The sequence below is a fragment of the Paroedura picta genome, chromosome 8 (assembly GCF_049243985.1).
Source record: "Paroedura picta isolate Pp20150507F chromosome 8, Ppicta_v3.0, whole genome shotgun sequence".
Classification (NCBI taxonomy): Eukaryota; Metazoa; Chordata; class Lepidosauria; order Squamata; family Gekkonidae; genus Paroedura; species Paroedura picta.
Window position 1 is genome coordinate 29,665,215 of NC_135376.1, and position 20,885 is coordinate 29,686,099.

A 20,885-nucleotide genomic window follows, 5' to 3' on the forward strand; every position below is an offset into this window, starting at 1 on the left:
GATCCATGATTTATCTATGCTCATCCATACTTTTGTATCCTAGCTGGACTCTTTTAATGGATTTTGCATTGGGCTCCCCTTGAAGACATCTTGGAAAATTCAGGTGGTTCAGAAAGTGGTACTCTAATTATTGTTGGAAGGTAGCCAGTTGGAATATATTTTGCTGCCAGTTTGTTTCTGAGTCAGTTGAAGGTGCTGGTGACGATTTCGAATGCCCCTTATGAGCTAGAACTCACATATTTAGAGGATAGCATTGTTATAGGGAAGGGAGCATCATTTTAAAAAGATTCATTCTTTTAGATATAGTTATTGATGACTTTTATTCTCTATTTTTCTTTTTAATTTTTATATTGCATTTTAATGAATGTTGTTTGCTGCAAGGTAGCTGGCTAGGAGTAGCAGCCTAGAAGTCAAATAAACAAATAAATAAAAGGAGATTCTCTTACATTTCTGTCTTTCTTGGTTTTGTAATGTCAGTTCTTGCAGTTTTTTTCACAGTGCACACTGAAGGATGGTGGTATAGTAGGAAGATACGGGAAGAAATTGCCTGCTTCTGAGCATCTACAGAGTGAAATTCTGAAATTTTGCAGAAATTTCCTTTCTCCCCCTCCCCAATTTCTTTTTGATCAAACCAGAATTGATCAGAAAGTGTCTAAATTCCTAAAACTGTTAGATTTCTTGAAGAAATAGGGTACAGAGTAATTAAGATAATTTCTCTTAACAACACTACTAAGGACTGTCTCCTGTGCCAACTGTGGCCCTTTGACTGCTGCTTGCTGACTGTATGCCCACTGCAAGTAGCCCAACTGGGACCAAGCACTTTGTGAAATGGACTCATTCAGGCACTGGGCTTTTAACAGGGTAAAAACTGCATGTATATCTTGAGTTTATTTGGGAATTTATTTTGTTGGCATTGAATTATGTTTGAAATTACTATTTGTAATGGCTGTAGGCAACAAAAAATAGGATAACTATATTGCTTGATATTATTTAAGGTTGTTTGTTATGGTTAAGTTTCTGAAAATCTTTTTCTGACATTCTCAGAATAGGCGTGGGGAGGGGAGACCAATAATAGATTTTTGATACATATTGAAACTATGAAGAATTCCTCCCCCCAAAAAAGCATATGCCATCTAGGAACCCCAAAAGTGTCTATGTTTTAAAGAAAACAGAATGGAACTGGTAGCTGAATTTATCCTGCAAGCTTAATCACAGCATGGCATCGACAGGCATGTGTGAAAGGCATGACATTATAAACAACATTGTTTTAATTTTTAAAAATAAAAGCAATCCAGAAAAGGCCTATGGATGCATCCCGGGAAAACAAACCTTAGCTTTTTCTATTTTCTTCTTAAAAGCAGTGTTCAACTCTAAAAATAGCTACGCAAATCTGTGATATGTGACAGAGTGAGCTTTGAAAACGGTTACCTTTTGCATTCATTATGGTTTTCTTTGGACTTGCTTCTCCATTCTGCATTTTGATGCTTGCTGTAGTGTTAAAATGCATAATAATGCTTAGCAGTCTTCATTTTGTTCACTATTACAGTCATCATGCGTGCCGGGTCATTTTCATGCCTGTTTAACAAATGCAGAACTAAGAGGCTGATGGGATGCGACGTGTCTAACAGTCCCAGGGAGTTCATGACTGAAATCAGACATCTCCAATTATTTCAGTAGACGGGACACACTTGCTGCTTATGCTTGTTCTTTTTGTCTATGAGCAGCATTCATCTGTCAACTCATTCAGAAAAAATTAGTTCAATAGTTTCATTAGGCAGATTTCTTTAATCATCATCTAAAAAAACAAAAACAGTCATTCAATCATCACAGAAGTTGAAGTTGGAGAGCTCCCAGCTAGCATGTTCCAGTATTAACATAAGTAGAAATTTGACACTGATATACATGACTCATTACCAGTTAATACACAGATGAGTTTTAGTCACCTATCTTATGGGAAGAGCCCTTCTGAGTATTTGATCCTGTGCATAGGTACAGTATTACTATAACAACTCAGTGCAGCTTCGAAGTAAGACTTGGTAGATATAAATAACCAAGCACATGGGAAAGCATGTTACTGGGAAACCCTGTCCATATGACTACCCTGTTTGTTGCAGATGCATTATAGTTCTGCTGTGAGTAGTGACCTGCTCCCACAAAGACCTGTCTGATTTGAACAAGAGCTATACACGCCATCCTTTCACCCACATTTAGGTTTCCCTGAACATAAAAATATGATAGCTTGTACTAGCAGGTAACCAAGTCAGGCATTCTGGGACATGGAACACAAACCATATGAATCAGGTACTAGTTCTTTATTCCCTGTTCTTCCTAAGGCTACTGTTTCAAAGAGCCACCTGCATTTTGAGCCAGAGTGAGTCCCCACCATTGCCTTGTATTCAGGATCCAGATCCACTGCTTTTCTTCTGTCTGAGCATATTTTACTGAGAGGCTGCCAGGTTATCCTGCCAAAATTGCATTTCTGGTCCTCCATACCCAGTGATTCACTGGCTTTCTGCCAGTATTTGCACCAGAGTGCCTTTTGCTAGCGTTTGGACCCTATACCTTTAGAAAGGGCTTCATGATTAAAAGGCTAACTGTGAATCATAGGGACCCCAAGGGTTGTCTAGTCAAATCCACTGCACAATGCAGGAAATTCACAGCTGCCTCCCTCAGTGACTCCCAGAGGAAGGCAAAATACCTCTAGGTTCCCTAGGCCAACTAGCCTGGAGGATCATCATTGCCCTGGCATATAAGAAAGGGTTCCAGGAACTGAGTGCTATTAGGAAGTTCTTCATAATATTTGGCCGAAATGTCTTTTGATTTAATTTCAGCCCATTAGTTCTGGTCTGACCTTCTGGGGCAACAAAAAACAACTCTGCTCGCTCCTCAATATGACATCCCTTCAAATACTTGAAGATATCTATGCATAATTTAAGTCAATCTATTTTGGATTCAAAAGTATTTGGTTATAAAGCCTGAGCTTTTCTCAGCCAATAGGTTGTGACATCCCTGATATCTTGTTGATGGCCAATTAGTAAATGCACAAATACTTCCAGGACTGATGTGTCACAACTGTATTTTGGCAGTGAAATCTTAAGCAGGTCTATGCAGAGTTCCATCTGAAGCAATTTGCTTAGAAATAGGGAAGTTTCATAGGATTGTACTGTAAATCACACCTGTAGCTTCAAGGACAAGGCCATCAAGGCACAACCAATTTATGGCATTCCTGCAGGGTTATCAAGGCAGGTGACAAACAGGTTTGTCATTGTTTGATTCAGTGTTGTGACCCTGGACATCCTTGGTGGTCTCCCATCAAAGTACTTTGGTTTTGAGATGCAAGTAGATCAGATCTGATGGGCTTACTAGTGCGTGGAAATTCAGTTCATGATGCTTACCTGGATTTCAGTAAGGCTTTTGACAGGGTTCCCCATGATGTTCTGATGGGTTAGCTGGAGGACTTCAGACTGTATTTTTATATGGCTAAGTGGATAGAACTGGTTAGAAAACCCAAGGAGTGGTTGTTGATGGTATTTCATCAGATTCGAGGGAGGTGAGCAGTGGGGTGCTACAGGGCCTGGGTCCAGTATTTTTCAATATTTTTATCAGTGATCTGGACAAGGGGATAGAGGGACTACTCATTAAATTTGCAAATCACATCAAATTAGGAGGAGTAACAAATACCACAGAAGATAGAGATTAAATTCAATGAAATCTGAATAAGCTGGGGAAATGGGCAAATGAGAACAAAATGCAATTCAATAAGGATAAATGCAGAGTTCTACATCTGGGTCACAAAAATGATAAACATGCATACACTTCTGGGTAGCCATGTGTGTGAATGGGATACTTGTGGATTGTATGAACGACAGGTGATATGACAGTAAAGAAGGCAAAGACAGTTTGGGGCTGTATCAACAAGGCACCCTATCAATATTGCAAGATGTTATCATCCCACTGTATACCACATTGCACCTGGAGTACTGTGTGCAGTTCTGGAGGCCCTACTTCAAAAAGAACATGGACAAAATTAAGAGGGTGCAGAGGAGAATGACAAGGATGATTTGGGGCCTGGGGAACCAAGCCTGATGTGGAAAGGCTGAGAGACCTGGGAATGTGCAGCTAGGAGTAGAGGAGGTTAGAGGCGACATGATTGCTCTCTTTAAGTATTTGAAAGGTTGTCACAGGGAGGAGGGCAGGAAGCAGTTCCTGTTGGCAGCAAAGGAGATAGGACCTGCAGTAATGGGTTTAAACTATTTGTAGAATGATACCAGCTAGATATCAGGGGGGAAAATTCAGAGTCAGAGTTGTTCAGCAGTGGAATTGGCTGCTTAAGGAGGCGGTGAGCTCCCCCTCACTGACAGTCTTTAAGCAGTGGCTGGACAGATAACTTATAATGAATGCTTTAGGTTGAACCTGCATTGATCAGGTGGCTGGACTAGATGGCCTGTATTGCATCTTCTAACTCTATGATTCTAAAGCAAATGGAGCTAACCTGACTTCAACACTGGTGTTGTGCAGTGCCAACTCTATAAACAATAAAATCTTTACTTTGCAGAGCACCAATATGGGTCACAAAAGACCTGGCATGTCTGCCCTGAGACCTGGGTAAAGGAGGGTGAAACAGTCACCCTGAAAGAGCTCCCCCTCCCTGGTGTTTTTAGTCTTCCATACCTTGGGTTGGGAGGGTGGCAATATTGACCCAGGATGCTTTCTCCATCAGACGGGCTTGCTGGTGTACTGTTTGCTTGAGACACAAGCGGATGCTCCATCAGGTTTGTTGGAGGCAGTGGTAACCTGGGGATTGCAGTACCCTGTAATTTTGGTCCTGAGGGACTTCCTCCAGCCAAAACCCAGGCCTAATGTCAGCTACAGCAACACTGGGGTTCTCACAGTTTGTTGCAGGCTACACCTTGGATTTGATCTTTGGTACAGGACTAGAGGTTGATCTGGGATGGGACTACTTCTGCTTTTTTCTTTCTGGAAAGGTCCCATTAGTAATGATGAGAGGAAAGTCAAGTCCATATGGAACACTAGAATGGCATGTGTGATGATGTGACGAGCACCCCACAATATCACTTCTTTATATGACACACACATGCCTGGGGCATACAAGCATATAGTTCCACCCTTCTAAACTGGCTTCCACTCAATAACTCTGCTTAGGATTGCTATGTAAAATTGTAATTACTAGCAAAATTTGCTCTTCTGGGAGGTAGTATGAGCATTGGGAAGAAACTGTCACAGAAAGTATACATCGGATGCAAATGAAACTTGGGTAAACAAAGTTTGAGCTCAATTTAAATAGCAATGGGCTGCATTTCCCCAGTGATGACATTTAGTGGCTAATGTGCTAGGTAAAAAAAAACATTCTCTCTGAAGCTACCATTTAATGGAGAGTAGACATCTCAGCTACCTGAAACAACTAAAGTATGGCCACACAGGTTTTTGTCCATGGAGAAGACCTTAGATTGCACGCAGAGGACTTTGTTGTACTGAGGGCTATCTTACCTATGCCTGTGTAGCCATTTCTTAATGTCTCAAACATAATTTCCTGCTTCTGTGCTGCAGGAGGGGAAGTCTTAGTCCGTTGGCCAGACATTCCTAATTCCATGATATCTGCCTAGGGGCTTTCCAGACTTTCCCATATATCCTTCTTTGGTAGCCTCAGCCACAAGCTATTCCCAGCTGCTTCCATTGACCTGTGGGTAGCGTTCTCATGTGGTTACTGCATCTGGGAATGGGGACAGAGCTTGGATGCCTACTCCTGCCTCAAACTGCCTTTCTCTACTCCCCTTCCTTGGGTGTGGACAACTGATATCACTTCCAGCCTGATTCTGGAGCTCCTCAAAACCTGAAAATATTTCAGGAGGTCCTCTACAATTGAAACGTTGGAAAAGGCTGTTGTAGGTATCAGTCTTGCTGCAGCCATGGCCCATTTGAGCTTCCAGACACACCCATGCACAGTCTAGGTAAAATGCTTCAACAAATGCACTTTTTTTTTTCTGAGCCTGTTGTATAATCCGTTAACAGCTGATCAAGCAGTTCAAGAGCTATTCCTGTTATCAATACAGAGGGGATGGAGAAAGGGTTATTGTGGGTATAGGAAAAGCACAATGCAAATAAGAATCAGATCTTCTGTCAATTATAGACAATGGAAGGTTTTTCATTCCACCTATTTCAATGGTTGAAGGAGAGGTCTGGCTGGGTGTACGTGTGAGGTTTAAGAAGCTCAATGTGACTTGATCCCCTAGAAGTATCTGTGGGATCGAGCTACACTTTTTATCAGGAAAAGCCTTGGTGGACAAAATGTGAATGAAATGTGAAAAGTAAATTACTATCCTCTCTCTCTGAAAGCTCAGAAATCAAGAAGAGATTTTGGCCTTTAACATCTGCTTAATGATTTCCTGTCTTGTGAAAGACTTGTGGAAGGAAGACGAAAGCTATTATTATCCTGTCCCTTAATGAGTGGTCTTAATGACTGATTGTTGACAAAAGTTACATGAGAGCATAAGGTCAATCCTGAATCTGAAAGAAAAATCGCATTTGTTAGCTAACTGGAGCCATAAGGCTACAATCCTAAACATACTAACTAGGGACTAAGCCTCTGGTCCCCAACTGTTTGGAGACTATGGGCACCTTGGTAATTCTGATACAGCTTGTTAGGAACAGGCAGAAAATGGCTGCCATCAAATGGTCACCACAGAAGGTGAAGGCAGACACAATAAGCGTCAGGCCGCCGCCCGAGGGAACCCCGGCAGTCGCGCGAAGCGCGGCTGCTGGGGGCTCCCTGCCTGGCGGCCTCGCTTTGCGCCTCTCGCTGCGTCAGGCTGCCGCCGCCGAAAGAAGGCCGCCGCCGCCGCCGCCCAAGCCGCTGACCAGGCCACCGCCGCCGACCAAGCCAGCCACCGACGCCGAGACACACCCACCCACAGTAAGTGCCTAGCGCCCGCTGCATTTAGCTGCAGCGGGCTTGATTACTAGTGTAATTATAGTTCTTTTCTGCTAAAGAAGTAGGGGGTAGCTTAAGTTACAATGGTTTTCATCTTTCTATCATTTGAATTGGTTTCCTTATTATTTTTTAAAATTTGCACCCCAAAGTCAATCAGGGAACAGAAATCTTAGAATTTTTTTTTCTTGAAAAGATAGTCTTCCATAAAATGCTCCGTTTCCTTCCCAGCCTTTGAAAAAGAGACATCTCAGCATACTTGGGAAGGGATCCCGTGTTAAATCGCTAATCTGTCTGGGTCGTTTTGCCTTGGCAGTTCTTTTCCTAGTGACATGTGAGAAGCTTTCAGAACTCAGCCAGTGTTGGTGGTATAGGGGAGAAACAAGGACAAATATCAACTTAGTTAAGGTTGTGGTTCTTCTTTGGTAGCCACTGGGAATGTCTGCATAGCTTGGCAAAGAGCTCCTGCTTTCTTTTCCATGCCTATTGCCAGGCGTCCTTGCCTTCCCATGCTTTGCTCAGTGGGAGTATATTGAAGCCACCCTTTTGCCAGCCATCAAAGGCCTGGACTAGCTGCCGAATAACCACTTCCCCACATTCCAGTCCACTCTTCCAGCATTCCATCATATTCTATAGAGGAAAAGACCAACAGAAGCTAGCATGCGGCTGTGTAGCTTGGAGCACTTTTGGTTCTTGACATTTTGGGTCACTAAATAAAAGGAGGAGATTCAATCTCTCTTACAGTGGAGTCCCAGAGTCCATCCTAGTGCTTTCTCCTATAGCAAAACAGCTATAGCTGCTGTGTATTTCAGTGCAATAGAGGAGGATTCCTCAGGACATACAGACAGAAAGGGCTTCATGTAACACTTTAGTTACAGAATTCACTGCTGCAAGATGTGGTAAAGAATGACCACCACCCTAGATAGTTTTAAAAGACAAATTCAAGAATGATAAGTCCATAAATGAACATTAACCTGCAATGACCAAATGGATCACTGTATAGCAGTTAGAGTGTTGGACAAGGATCTGGGAGATAACCTAGTTTGAATTTCCACTCTACCATTGAATTTTGCTTGATGGCTTTCAGGTAGTCACAAAGTCTCCACCTAATTTACCTCACAGGGTTATTTTAAGGATGAAATGGAAAAGAGAATGTATAAGCCACTTTTTGTCTTTAGTGTATAGAAAGGTGGGGCATAAATGAAGTAAATAAATGGAATCTGCTTGTTCAGAGGCAGCATTTTTCTGAATACCAGTTGCAGGTGGCAAGAATAGTGGGTGGCTTCATGTGTAGGACTATAAGGAACCAGGGGACCAAGCCCTATGAAGATAGGTTGAGGGACTTGGGAATGTTCAGCCTGGAGAAAAGGAGTTGAGAGGGGACATGATAGCCCTCTAAGTATTTGAAGGGTTGTCACTTGGAGGAGGGCAGGATGCTGTTTCCGTTGGCTGCAGAGGAGAGGACACGCAGTCATGGGTTTAAACTACAAGTACAATGATATAGGCTAGATATCAGGAAAAAGTTTTTCACAGTCAGAGTAGTTCAGCAGTGGAATAGGCTGCCTAAGGAGGTGGTGAACTCCCCCTCACTGGCAGTCTTCAAGCAAAGGTTGGATACACACTTTTCTTGGATGCTTTTGGATGCTTTGGCCTGATCCTGCGATGAGCAGGGGGTTGGACTAGATGGCCAGTTTGGCCCCTTCCAACTCTATGATTCTATAAAGAAACAACAAAAGAGGGAACAAAGTAACCCAACTGGTATACACAGGCTAGGAACCTGAAAGGTTGAGCAGCAGCAGAATATAAATAAAATATTAAAATGAAAATATTTATTTCAATACATGTGCATATATGTGCACATCAACCTATATCACACACTATTCCACACATCCAAAACATTCTAACATATGGATAAATGACAAGAAACCAGAAAACCAAATACATTTCAACCCCTGTTGGGGGTCTTCTTCAGTGGTCTAATACAGTGGTCCCCAACCTGCGGGCTGCGGCCTGGTGCCGGGCCGCGAAGGCCATGGCGCCGGGCCGCGGCTCCCTCTCCCCGCCCCCCCCCCGCAGTAAAAAACTTCCCAGGCCGCAAGCTTGCGGCCCGGGAAGCTTCTTACTGCGGGAGGGCGGGGAGAGGGAATCAGGGCCGGCCGCGCCCATGCGGGCGCGGCCCGATGCGTGGGCGCGGCTCGTGGGCGCGGCCCGACGCATGGGCGCGGCACGTGGGCGCGCCCCGATGTGTGGCCGTGGCACGTGGGCGCGGGCGATGCGCGGGCGAGGCCGATGTGTGGGCGTGGCCCGCACGGGCCGCGGGCTGCGCCCCGATGCCCTGCCAGTCCCCAACCTCAGAAAGGTTGGGGACCACTGGTCTAATATTTAAATACACTTGTGTGATGTAATAATTGGGACTATGAGTGGTAAACAATCTGAAATAGATAAAAATATATTATGAAGAGCATTGTAATGCCATAAAATCTATTAACTGGTGTTTTATATAGGTCTGTGTATAAATATGTGATTATTCACATATAGGTGAATATCATAATCATAAAGGACTATAAAGGTCAATATCAGCACCTTGAGTTGGGCTAAGAAGGAAACTGGAAGCCAGTGTAGGCAGAAGATGAGTGGATTAAAACCATGCCTATGAACTACTCCTTTCAGCATTCTGACCACAACATTCTATATCAATTGTGACTTCCAGGCACATATGAAGGGCAGCCCCACAGAGAGCACATTGCAGTAGTCTAATGTTATATGTTCACTTGGATATGCATCATAGGAGCAAGATCTCTTTGCCTTATCCAATTAACAGCCTGGGTCCAGCAGCATCCCTGAAAAATGAAACGGTTCCTTTAGGAAGAGTGCAACCCATCCAGAACAGGTAATATATCAATTAATGGATCACAGTTTTCATGGTCTCCCTGTGATCAGCTGGCAGTGCAAGCTAGAGCTGAACATAATCCACATATATAATCTATTAGATTAAATTCAAGCAATCTGATTCAACCGAGAGTCCTTGGAATTGTCCGGCAGCGTCATCTTTGAATTCATTGGCAATGGAGGAGGGGATAGTGGTGGGTTGCTGTTTTTTTTTGGGGGGGGGTCACAAGTTGAGGCAGAATAGCAAATTGGGTTGGGTTGGGTTGGGTTGGGGAAGGAACCTCCCATTCCTCTTTCTCATATCAAGCTAGATGAGTCTCAAAGTTGATGTAAGATTCACAAGATTGCATTCATTTTTGTATGTTCGCAAATTGCAATGTGAACATGACCTTTTTTAGAAGCTTTATAGCATTGCCGAAACAAGATGTGACACCTGAATACTGCAGCAAATCAGGTTACTACAATCAGCATCAAATTGTTACATGATGAAGCACAAATTATTTCTTGCAATCAGAGAGCAAAATGATTAGAAGATTTCCTCTGTGGCAAAAAAGTAGGCATAATAGACTATGAAAATAGTTTGCCAATAGTTTGCATTCAAGTTCAACTCATTCTGGTATTCTTTGAAGAGAAGACAGAGATGTCGAAACTAAAAGGGAGCTCTTCCACCAGGCATTTGGTTGAGACCAGGCACAACCAACAACATCTGCAGGGCCCCTGCCCCCCTCCCTCTCCCCACCCTCAGAAATCCATCAAGGCATTCCACCCCTGGACCCGTTTGAATTATTACCGTTTCATGTTGCTCTGTTACCCTGTTATCATCAGTTAGTATTATTAATGTTACAGTTATTTTTATGTATGGTTCTTTCTATAGTTCTCAGTTCCACGGAAACCGCCCTGAGCCTTTGGGGAGGGTGGTATATAAATGTAAATAAAGAAATAAATAATGAGATCTACACAGGATTGTAGGACTTTGTGGTACATTATAATTCCCTGGGTGCGCCCGCCTGCCCGCTGATGCCTGCACCTCCCCCCCCCCCCTCATAGCGTGGTGCTGGCTGCATAAGGAGAGACCGGCCGCTTCGAGCACTGAAGCGCCCAACCTAGATTTACATTGAAAATAAACACAAACACCCCACCGCCTCAAAGCACAGAAGAACCTCTCTGCCCCGGCTGCCTCATGTGCAGGCAGTAATCCAGGGCGGACTGGGTCCAGCAGGGAATATCTTTCCCCATCTGGACCCAGGAAGTGGCGCAGCTCAGTGTGGCCGCCACCATGCAGAATAGGTCTCTTTGTACAGGCAACACTAGTGAACAAACTGGAATTTCTTCATTCAGACTGGAATTCCTTTATTCATGACAAACCACAGTTAACAATCCAAGTACAACAATGTTTTATGATCCATTTGTTAGCAGCTTGTAGTCACACATCAGCCTAAATTGGAGTGAATCAAAACCATGGTTGTGGATTTTCATGACTTCTGAATACGGATGCTGTTTGAAGAAGCCTTTCTTGCTACCTAATCACCACAACAGATTTTAAAGAATCGAAGGATTTTTTAAAAAAATCTGAGGCAGGATTTTCTTGCGTGTGGGCACTAAAAGGGTAATGGGAAATTGGGTGGACTGTTCATAGACGTCATCCTTACCAAGATCTTATTTGTGGCTGCCTGCAGCACTATCTTCTTAACAAACCAATTTTGCTCACAGGAAGTAATGAGTTACAATTGAGTTCTTTTTTTCTGACTAGTGCAGTTTCTGTGGATGCATCATAAGTTCAGTTTTAGATATACTTCCCTCTCACAGAACTCAGCTAATACTCTTCACTTCTCTGAGTCTGCTGCATTCGAAAGGTTAAAGGAACATGTTTGTCTAATGTTCACTTATTTCACTGCTTGAGCTTCTTCTGATACAATGAGCTTTCGAGGGAAAGTGTTTAGAAGAGAGCACAGCGAATTTTGGAAGAAGCGAAGGACAATTAGGCGAGTAAACCGAGGAGAAATCCACAGATTGAGTTGTGTATGTATACGTACCTTTCCTTTCTTTTTTGGCAGGGGGGAGGGGACATTTCCTATACAAGTTCCTCAATCTGGAGCTAGAGGAGAGAGTAACAGGACTTGGTCTGGTATTCATAGCTGATCTGAATGCTAATTGCTCCCAAAAGCCCGTGACAATACCTTTTCTGTAATATGTATGATGAATACACAACTGTCAGTAGTTTTTCATCGTCTCAAAGTGTATAGAAATGTCAGCCAGTTTGGTAGTCCACAGACAGAGAGAGCTACAGAGAGGAACAAGGAACTACTGCTTACCTTGCATAGTTTGGATTTGGACATCAGGGCAAATGAGTAATGCAAATATTTATTTTGAGAGTTGCTGTTTGTGTATATGAGTCATAAATCTACAATGCTGAAGGAAATGTTGAGTCCAGTGGCACCTTTAAAACCAACAAAGTTTAATTCTTGATATAAACTTTCATGTTCATGCACCAGAATTAAATGTTGTCGTTCTTAACGGTGCTGCTGGAGCCAAACTTTGTTCTATAGAATAAGCTGTTGGCCATGTGGCCTGACTCCCCTTCCCCACATAAATTCATCTTTCTTGTGGATGTTTGCGGAGTAGAACTGGTCTCCTTCCCCAGCTTCAGTAATGTGGTGCTGGGATGACCAATGAGACTAGGAATCAAATCCCCGCTCTGCTTTTAAATCCATTCAGTGGATCTCATTTGTGCCAATCACTACCTTCCCTCAGAGGAGTGATTGTAAAGTAACACAAAGGAGAAAATCCTTCTTTAAGCTGCCTTGAGTTCTTTGGGGGAAGACCAGGGTGAAAATTAGACAGGAAATGCAGCTATCTTAGCCAAACATGTTTGCGGTATGTTCACCTGTGGTTTTATTTTGAGATCTTAATGAAGCCTCCATTTTCATAGCTTTCTGTAAAAGCAAAATAACGCAATATAATGTTGTTTTATGCCTTATGAGAGTATGGAACAATGCATGTTTGGATCTTGTAAGTAATTTGTTACCAGCAGTTTAGTATATAATACTATTAAGAAACTGGCACTCTTATTTAGCTTCCTTGAAGCATATTTGTATGTGCACAGCCAGTACAAATACAGGACATGTCCATAGCTGGCCTAAGATACGTACCAGGCCCCAAGGGATTACTGGGATGCATGTTTCAGTGCTGGCTAATGCATGTTACCTGTTCCAGAGCCACTATTTTTTGCACAGGACTGTAGCAGGGCCAAAAAAGATCTGTGTGACCTAGATCTATTGCATGGCGTTTAATTGCTTTGATACTTTTACGATTGTTAAGTACACACTTTTTATAAATTCATTTTATTTTTTAAAATCCAGGAGCCATTTTAAAAACTCTGTTTTTCATATTTCCTTTGTAATTCTTATGTTGTTTTCCTGTGCATAAGTGTTTGTTTTTTGGAATAGAAAGGCTATGTAATCTATATCTTGATTCTAAACTTGAATTTAAGTAAGATGCAGTGATGGTGGCCTTCTATTCTCTTAGAGTATTGCTTGTTTTGCATGTAGGGAAATATGCATGGATTCCATTGACTTCCCTTCTGTAGTTGGTAGTCTGGGCCTTCTCAGTAGCTATAACTAAGGCAAGTGGTAGTTGTACAGGCACCATAATCACTTCTTTAGTTAATTAACTTCATTTGTACCCCAAGGGTATATTGAATGCAAATAAGAACTCAGTTTGGCTTGTATCATGCTTTGGGTTAAAGCATGTAATGGTAGGCAGTAGCTTAAATGTACACAACATAGGCGAGAGATGAAGAAACAGTGTTTCACAAATGTAAGATATGTTTACTTGAATTTTCTTAATTGTATTGTTAAATCTCAGGAGCATCAGTCTATAGGGTATATGGAATTCAGAACATTTCAGTGGATTTCAGGTTTTTTGTGAATGCAAAGTATTATAAGGGCTTTTCTACACATTGGGCTTTATAGTGTGAAGCTTGCTGGATGTCAAAGCATGAGATTTAATCGCGACTCACTGGCACTCCACACTAGGGTTGTGCGCTCTGGTGTGTTTCTGCCACTTTGGTGAGTACCAAAGCCCAAGGCAGCCAGCACTGCAGCACGGAGGGGACGGGTAGTGGCTTCATGCCTGCATGCGGGCACCGGTTGGCGCGCCACTACTGGCACTGCACCTCCCCTCCGACCCACAGGGCTGGCCGCTTCAGTGCTTACTGAAGCAGCCGAAATGTACAAGAGCATGCAACCCTACTCCACACCTCTGGAGCTGTCTCAAATATTTCTGGCCACTTTGCATGCATCTTGCACTTCTCACTCACTGCCGGAACAGTGAGAAGAGAGAGCAACACACTTTAGTCACAGAATAATAGAATCATAGAGTTTGGAAGGGGCCATACAGGCCATCTAGTCCAACCCCCTGCTCAACACAGGATCAGCCCAAAGCATCCTAAAGCATCCAAGAAAAGTGTGTATCCAACCTTTGCTGCCAGTGAGGGGGAGTTCACCACCTCCTTAGGCAGCCTATTCCACTGCTGAACTACTCTGACTGTGAAATTTCTTTCCTGATATCTAGCCTATATCGTTGTACTTGTCCTTTCCTCTGCAGCCTTGTCTGTTCCTGTATATAAAACTGTCCTTGATATCGGAATTCTGATGCGCATTCATAAAGGGACCAAAGGCAGTGCATTCTGAAATAACTTCCGTTTAGCCCTGGATCATTCTGTTCCTAGCAAATTTAGGCTGTCAGGATTGAAAGCCAGTAATATGGTCTCAGAATTCATAAAACCATTTTAGAGCAACACGTTCTCTAGGAAAATTCTTCGTATCAGAATGTAAGCAATCTTTTCTCATGTGGAACTGAACTCTTGTCATCTGGACGTTAGTCCATTCTGGGAGAACTCCATGCCTCACTGTTATTTAGTTATCATATGTCATGGGTAGTGTAGCCAGGAGATCTGGGGATTGTCTGGCCGCTAGGCAAAAGACCTGCAGAGATGGCTTACCATTGCCTGCCTCTGTGTCATGACCCCCTGGTGTTCTTTGAAAGAACTCCATCCAATCCTTGGAGGTCTCCCATTTGAGTACTAGCCCGGGTCATCCCTGCTTTTAGCTACTTAGATCTGATGGGATCAAGCCTGCCTGGGCTATCCAGGTCAGGTCAACTGGAAATTGGGTCAAAGGGACACCTGCTCTTCACTCCATGGAAATGAATTTATCTTTTTAAAGCAGATATTTTTTTAGTCGATCATAGCAATAGCTGCCTTCTGTCACTATAATGATGCAGCATGAGAAAATAATGTATGTGTTAGTCCCCTTCCCCGGACACTCAAAGCGGGATGCCCCATGCAATACTGGTCAAAGAGAAATGAATATTTTTAAAACTATCACTCTTGCTAGCTGTCATATTAAGAAGCACACAGAAACTGTAGGTGATTGAAACTTGGGTAGATTTCATATAAACAGATAAATCACATCCTCTTTTGCTGCCAAAAAGTTTCACCCCAGTCAGTTAATGGTATAGACATGTGGATTTGGGTTGTGATGATAGGGAACCTTTGCAATTGTACTGTAGATTTGAAGTGAGTTCAGTGAACATAGCAATAATGTTGAGAAGACTATGATGTTGGATCTAGCCTCAGTTCTGTACAGGACAGCTTCCCCTTTCCAAAGCTAACCAAACTGTCCCCTAAATGCTGTTCCTAGGAAAAAGGAACCTAGAAGCAAAATGAACCTCCAGGTGTTGCCTTGAGATCTCCACTGTTACAACTGATCCCAGATGATATCAGTTCTCCTGGAGAAAATGGCCATTTTGGCAGATGGATTCAATAGCATTTTGTATGATTGAGGTCCATCCCACACTTCCCCAGGTTCAATTCTGTAAACTTAGGCAGATGTAAGAGGGTGGACGGAAGGGACTGTGTTAGTGCTTGACTCCTGTGGCTCTTTCTTGCATGCCCAGGAAAATGTCGATCACCACTTTGGGATCAGACCAGACTAGCCAGTGATTCTGAATTTGTTTGTTTTTTGAGGAGGCATAGAATTGGGGTCACTGTGGGTGAGCAAGTAGTTGTGAATTTCCGGCATTCTGCAGGCAGTTGAATCCTGGAGGTCCCTTCCAGCTCTATGTTCCTATGATCCCACCCCCAAAATCTCAAGGCATTTCCCAGACTTGGCAAACCTAGTTAGGGACAGTGCCCATACTTGATGTTTAAGCTAGGTTATTCTTTATATTATTAGCATTTGAGGTGTGCATGAGTTTACAAGGGCTAACTTTTACACATTCTCATGTTTTACCTTGTTAACTCTGTTCCCTAGTAACATAAACCTAGCCCTATATATGGCTACTTTCCCACATTTCTTATATAATGAGCAGAACAGGCTGTTGCTTGAAAGCGCTCATGACAGCGGAAACCATTTTGTCTCTGAAGTGCCAAAGTACATTTTGTCTTTGTTTCCTCCATTTTTTAAAAAAAAATATGAGGCACTCTGAAGGTCTCGGCATTCATAGATGGAAAGTATGTATAGTTCTCAATTGGTGGTTTGGATCAACATACCACAGTGGCTTTTAACTATGAGTAATTATGCTGCACTTCCTCCAGTGTGACAGCTGCAGGCCAGAGGTCTGGCCTTTTTCACAAATCCACTACTGTCCCATTCTTGAATGCTCCAGCACCATAGTTAGTAAACTTCAAAATTGTTAAAAATTATATCTGGTTATTTTAACAATACTTGTTTGTCATGGATCTCAGCCTAGCTAAATTTTCAGTAAGTCTGGGCTCTCTGAAGTTGCACCACATGAGCACGAGGAGGATCACTGCCAAAATGTGTGCGGATGGGTTCAGCATTTGCTGTCCTTTGGAAACACAAAAGTCTTCATTCCTCAGCAGTCCTATGCTGCTCACTACTTCACAGCAGAAGTGTACATGCTGGAAAGAGCACACAAAAGCAACCTGTGGTTAAAATGCTTCCTTAAAAGGCCGACTAGGCGGCAGGATTCTTGTCTTTGAACGTCTAACTGTTAGAATTTTTTTAAAATATATATATTTGCTACGCTTGGCAGTTGACCCTACAAAAGCTGAGCAATTCAACTTAAATTGCTGATCTTTGTGAGTGGGAGTAGAACTGACTTGTGTCCCTTTTCTTTCCCCTGGTATAATGACTAAGGGAATAAAGAGAAGGATGACATGACCCTCCCTGTATTGCTGGCTAAGAATTTCAGCTCTGTGCATCAAGCCATACTTTGGTTTTGATTCACTTCCAGAGCTCCCTGCATGATGCATGAACCTAGTCTTCCCATCTTTCTCTCTGGGTGCTTTGATGATCTTCTTCAGTCTTCCTTTTTTGAGGAATAAGTCCCAGTGAACTCTGGGCTTACTTTTGTGTGAACATGCATTAGATCATGTTTTTAAGAATACTGACTTTAGCTAGGTGAAGTCTGGAGGAAACTCAGAAGAGAAGCCCTGTATCAGATTGATACAGTCAGAAGACCGTTACTGAGGGAGTCAATGAGCCAATTCTAAAAGTATCTGCTTAGAAGTAAGTTCCTTTTCATTTAATGGGGCTTACTCCAACAAAAGTATTCTCAGGATTGCAACTTAAAAGAGATCTTCATCTCTAAGGAAAAATTCTACAGATTGCAATGAAGTGATACATTTACAGAAATATATTCTTACAATGAGTATATACTTTTTGATGTTCCCTGAATAATTGTTCTGGCCATTCCCCAACCCATCTTTCCTCCTATTCCCTTAAAGCCTCTGTTCACAGAAGTGTCGATTTACAACTGTGTAAATAGTGGTAGCTGAATTTCATAGCCAGCTACTTTGAAATAGTGGGTAGCTATGCTGGGAGCGATCGAGGGCAAAAGAAGAAGGGGACGACAGAGAATGAGGTGGCTGGATGGAGTCACTGAAGCAGTAGGTGCAAACTTAAATGGACTCCGGGGAATGGTAGAGGACAGGAAGGCCTGGAGGATCATTGTCCATGGGGTCGCGATGGGTCGGACACGACTTCGCACATAACAACAACAACAAATGACATCCAAACAGTTGCTGGATGCCTCCTTGATATCGTTGAACATATTCATATTTATTTGGAAGTAGGTCGTGAAGCATTCATTGTGGCTGACTTATGAGTAAATAGTCAATTAAGTGTAGTTACTTCTTTGCTCAAATTGCAATTTCATGCAAGTTGCAAATGGGCCATGTTGTGTAAAGTGTTAAATCAGGGTTTTCAAGGCAAGAAATTAATAAAGGCGGTTTGCCTTAGCCTTCCCCTGCATAGCAACTGTAGAATTCCTTGGAGAGCTCCCAATTAAATATTAACCAGGGCCAATCCTGCTCAGCTTCTGAGATTTTATGAGATCAGCCATCTAGGTCAGCGGTCCCCAACCCCTGGGCCGGAGACCGGTACCAGTCCATGGAGCAGTCGGTACCAGGCCACAGCTCCTCCTCATCCTCCTCCCCAGCTGCTGCCTTGGGGGCTGCCCTGCCACTCTGCCGCTGGCTCACCCTTGGTACTCTCCAGCGGCCACCATGACTGGGGCTCCCCCTTGGCATGGCACTGTACAGCTGCTGCTGGCAGCATCCCCCAACGGGCGGTGGGGAGTCAGGGGTGCCAGTGGGAAAGCAAGTGGAGCAGGGGCTCAGGCGGCGGCAACATCTCTCGGCAAAAGACTACCCCTCCCCCCGGGCCTCAGTAAAATTAAGATATGGACCTAGGAGGTTCAATAGTTTCAAAATTTCAAGCTTAATGAACTTGATGGATGTAGGAGGGTATAACTTTGCATGGGATTGCACTTATGTGCTAACACACTCATGTCGTACAAGACATTTCAAGCTCACCCCAGGGCTGATACCTTGTCTGGATTGGCTCAGAGAGTCTTGATGAAGGAAAACATCAGTTTGTGGAAGAAGGAAATTATTACTTAAACTAGCAATAGAGCCCGCTGTCAAAAAATACAGCGGGCCCTCGGGGACGGTTTGCCTCCCCCCATGTAGCAAAACGCTCCCCAGGCCCCGGGGCCGGGGGAGCATTTTTTGGCAGCGTTGGTGCTTTAAAAACACTCTCCAGACCCCGGGGAAGGCGATCCGGAGCTCCGGGAGCCGCGGATGGCCTTCTCCAGGGCCTGGGGAGCGTTGGTGCTTTGAAAACGCTCCCCAGGCCCCGGGGAGGGTGCTGGGCGGCTCAGCGAGCCGGCCAGCGGTCTCCCCGGGGTTTGGGGAGCCGTTGTCGGGGCGGGGGCCAAGGAGCCTACCTTCGATCTCAGCGGCCGGCAAAGTAATGGCCGCCGTGGAGCGAAGGAAAGCTCTGGAGGGGGGTGGGGCGGGTTTAGAGGCGTTTCGCGCCTCCCAATTGGTTGTTGGCTGGGCAAGCAGCCAATCAGCAGCCGTGCTGCGCACGGCTGCTGATTGGCAGTTTGGGGGTGGACTGACAAGCGGAGGGGCCTATCAGGAGGTGTAAACCGCCTCCCGATTGAGCCCTCCGCTTGTCAGTCTAGGGGAAGGGGCCTATTGGCACCCTTCCTCATCCCAGGCAGGGCCCGCCTTCGGGGCCCTTACAGCTTTATTTATTCCGCTCTGTGAGGAGCGGTTAAAGATGGATGACTGATTGCTTGTAGCTGTGATTATATGCTTCTGGAGTTCTGATAAATGGAATTCAGTAACTTTCTGATGGACACATTGACTGTCATATGACTTGTGTAAAAGTGGCAGATATTTAGATGTATTGACATTGTTAGGAATTAGTCATTATGGTAACCACTGGAACCCATAGTATTAGAGCACACACAGAACCACCAAGAAGTGTTGTCTGCTATCATACTGGACAAATTAGGGACTTACAGTCCATGTTTGAGACACTGGAACTGGGACAAAGAGCTCATTTTTATGAGGCACTGAAAAAAAACTGCTAGAAAGAGATGTTCCATGCTTGACCAGACTACTTACATTTAACATCAAACAAGTTGCATCCCATTTGTCTGTTTATTTTAAGTGACTTATGGAGCAAAGCCAACCCAGAGATGGGAAGCTTCTGTTCTAGATAACTTATTACTTAGAGAAGATAATGTACACATGTTTAGGTCTTCAACAAAGAGGTAGACTATAATCTAGCAATGAAAATAAAGAAACAGAATGCAACAGTTTAGAATGACCAAAGAGTCATAGGAAAAAATGAATTTTAATAGATCTAAGAAAAAAGAGATAATCTATGGGCATCTTTATCCTACTGTTTGCATCCTCTAAGGCAATGGTCCCCAACCTGCGGTTTGCGGCCCGGTGCTGTGCCGCGAAGGCCAGGGCGCTGTGCCGCGGTTCCCTCTCCCCGCCCCCCCCGCCGTAAAAAACTTCCCCGGGCTGTAAGCTTGTGGCCCGGGAAGCTTCTTACTGTGGGAGGGGGGAGAGGGAATCAGGGCCGTGCTGCGAATCACGCATGCGCGATGCGTGGCCGAAATCTCGCATGTGCGGCACTTTCGGCATGCGCGCTGTGCGGGTGGGGCAGTTGCCCCACTGGTCCCCAGCCGGAAAAAGGTTGGGGACCACTGCTCTAAGCCAAGCTGGAAGAACTGCAGAGTGCAGAACTAGCAGAGAATATAGATAGTGGACATTGGGGACACCTGGCAGAAAAATGTAGATCAGTGGTACACATCGAACCAGCCAAGGAAGGGCAGGGATATTTTTTTCTATATGCTAAAAAGGTTGTACAGTTCAATGATCAGCAGATTTAGCAAGAAGAATCCCTTTACAGAATTGTGGTGGTTGGAAACACTAGTGCCCAAAAGTAAAATGAGAATGGAGACATGGTGCCTGATCATTTTTGTTTACAAAAAAGAGTAGTCAGGAAAAAAAATGTGACTTCTTGAAGACAAGCAAATCCTACATCTCTAGAATAGAATCACAAAGGTTCAAAGTAGTTTATTTTTACAGAAACTGGGAAAGGCATGTGATCCATTTCTTAGTTCAAGGGTGCTTTTTGTTTCTAAGTGAAGACTGTTTGCACAAACTGGCAGACAGCAGAACTAAAAAAAAAACATAAAACAAATGCAAAGAAAA

The 20,885-nt window shown here is 43.8% G+C and overlaps 1 protein-coding gene across 11 annotated transcripts in view; it reads left to right on the forward strand.

The window, feature by feature from the left end:
• DOCK10 (dedicator of cytokinesis 10) overlaps window positions 1-20,885 on the forward strand; it is a 181,492-nt gene that overhangs the window by 53,884 nt on the left and 106,723 nt on the right. The window contains exon 1 of one of the 11 annotated variants that reach the window (XM_077348875.1): window positions 11,650-11,854. The exons of 9 other annotated variants lie outside the window; for them this stretch is intronic. In XM_077348875.1, the coding sequence (XP_077204990.1) occupies window positions 11,750-11,854 (105 nt within the window). In that variant the 5' untranslated portion in view covers window positions 11,650-11,749. Of the gene's footprint in view, window positions 1-11,649; window positions 11,855-20,885 lie in introns of those variants that run through there. One more of the 11 variants, XM_077348877.1, reaches the window with a different exon arrangement.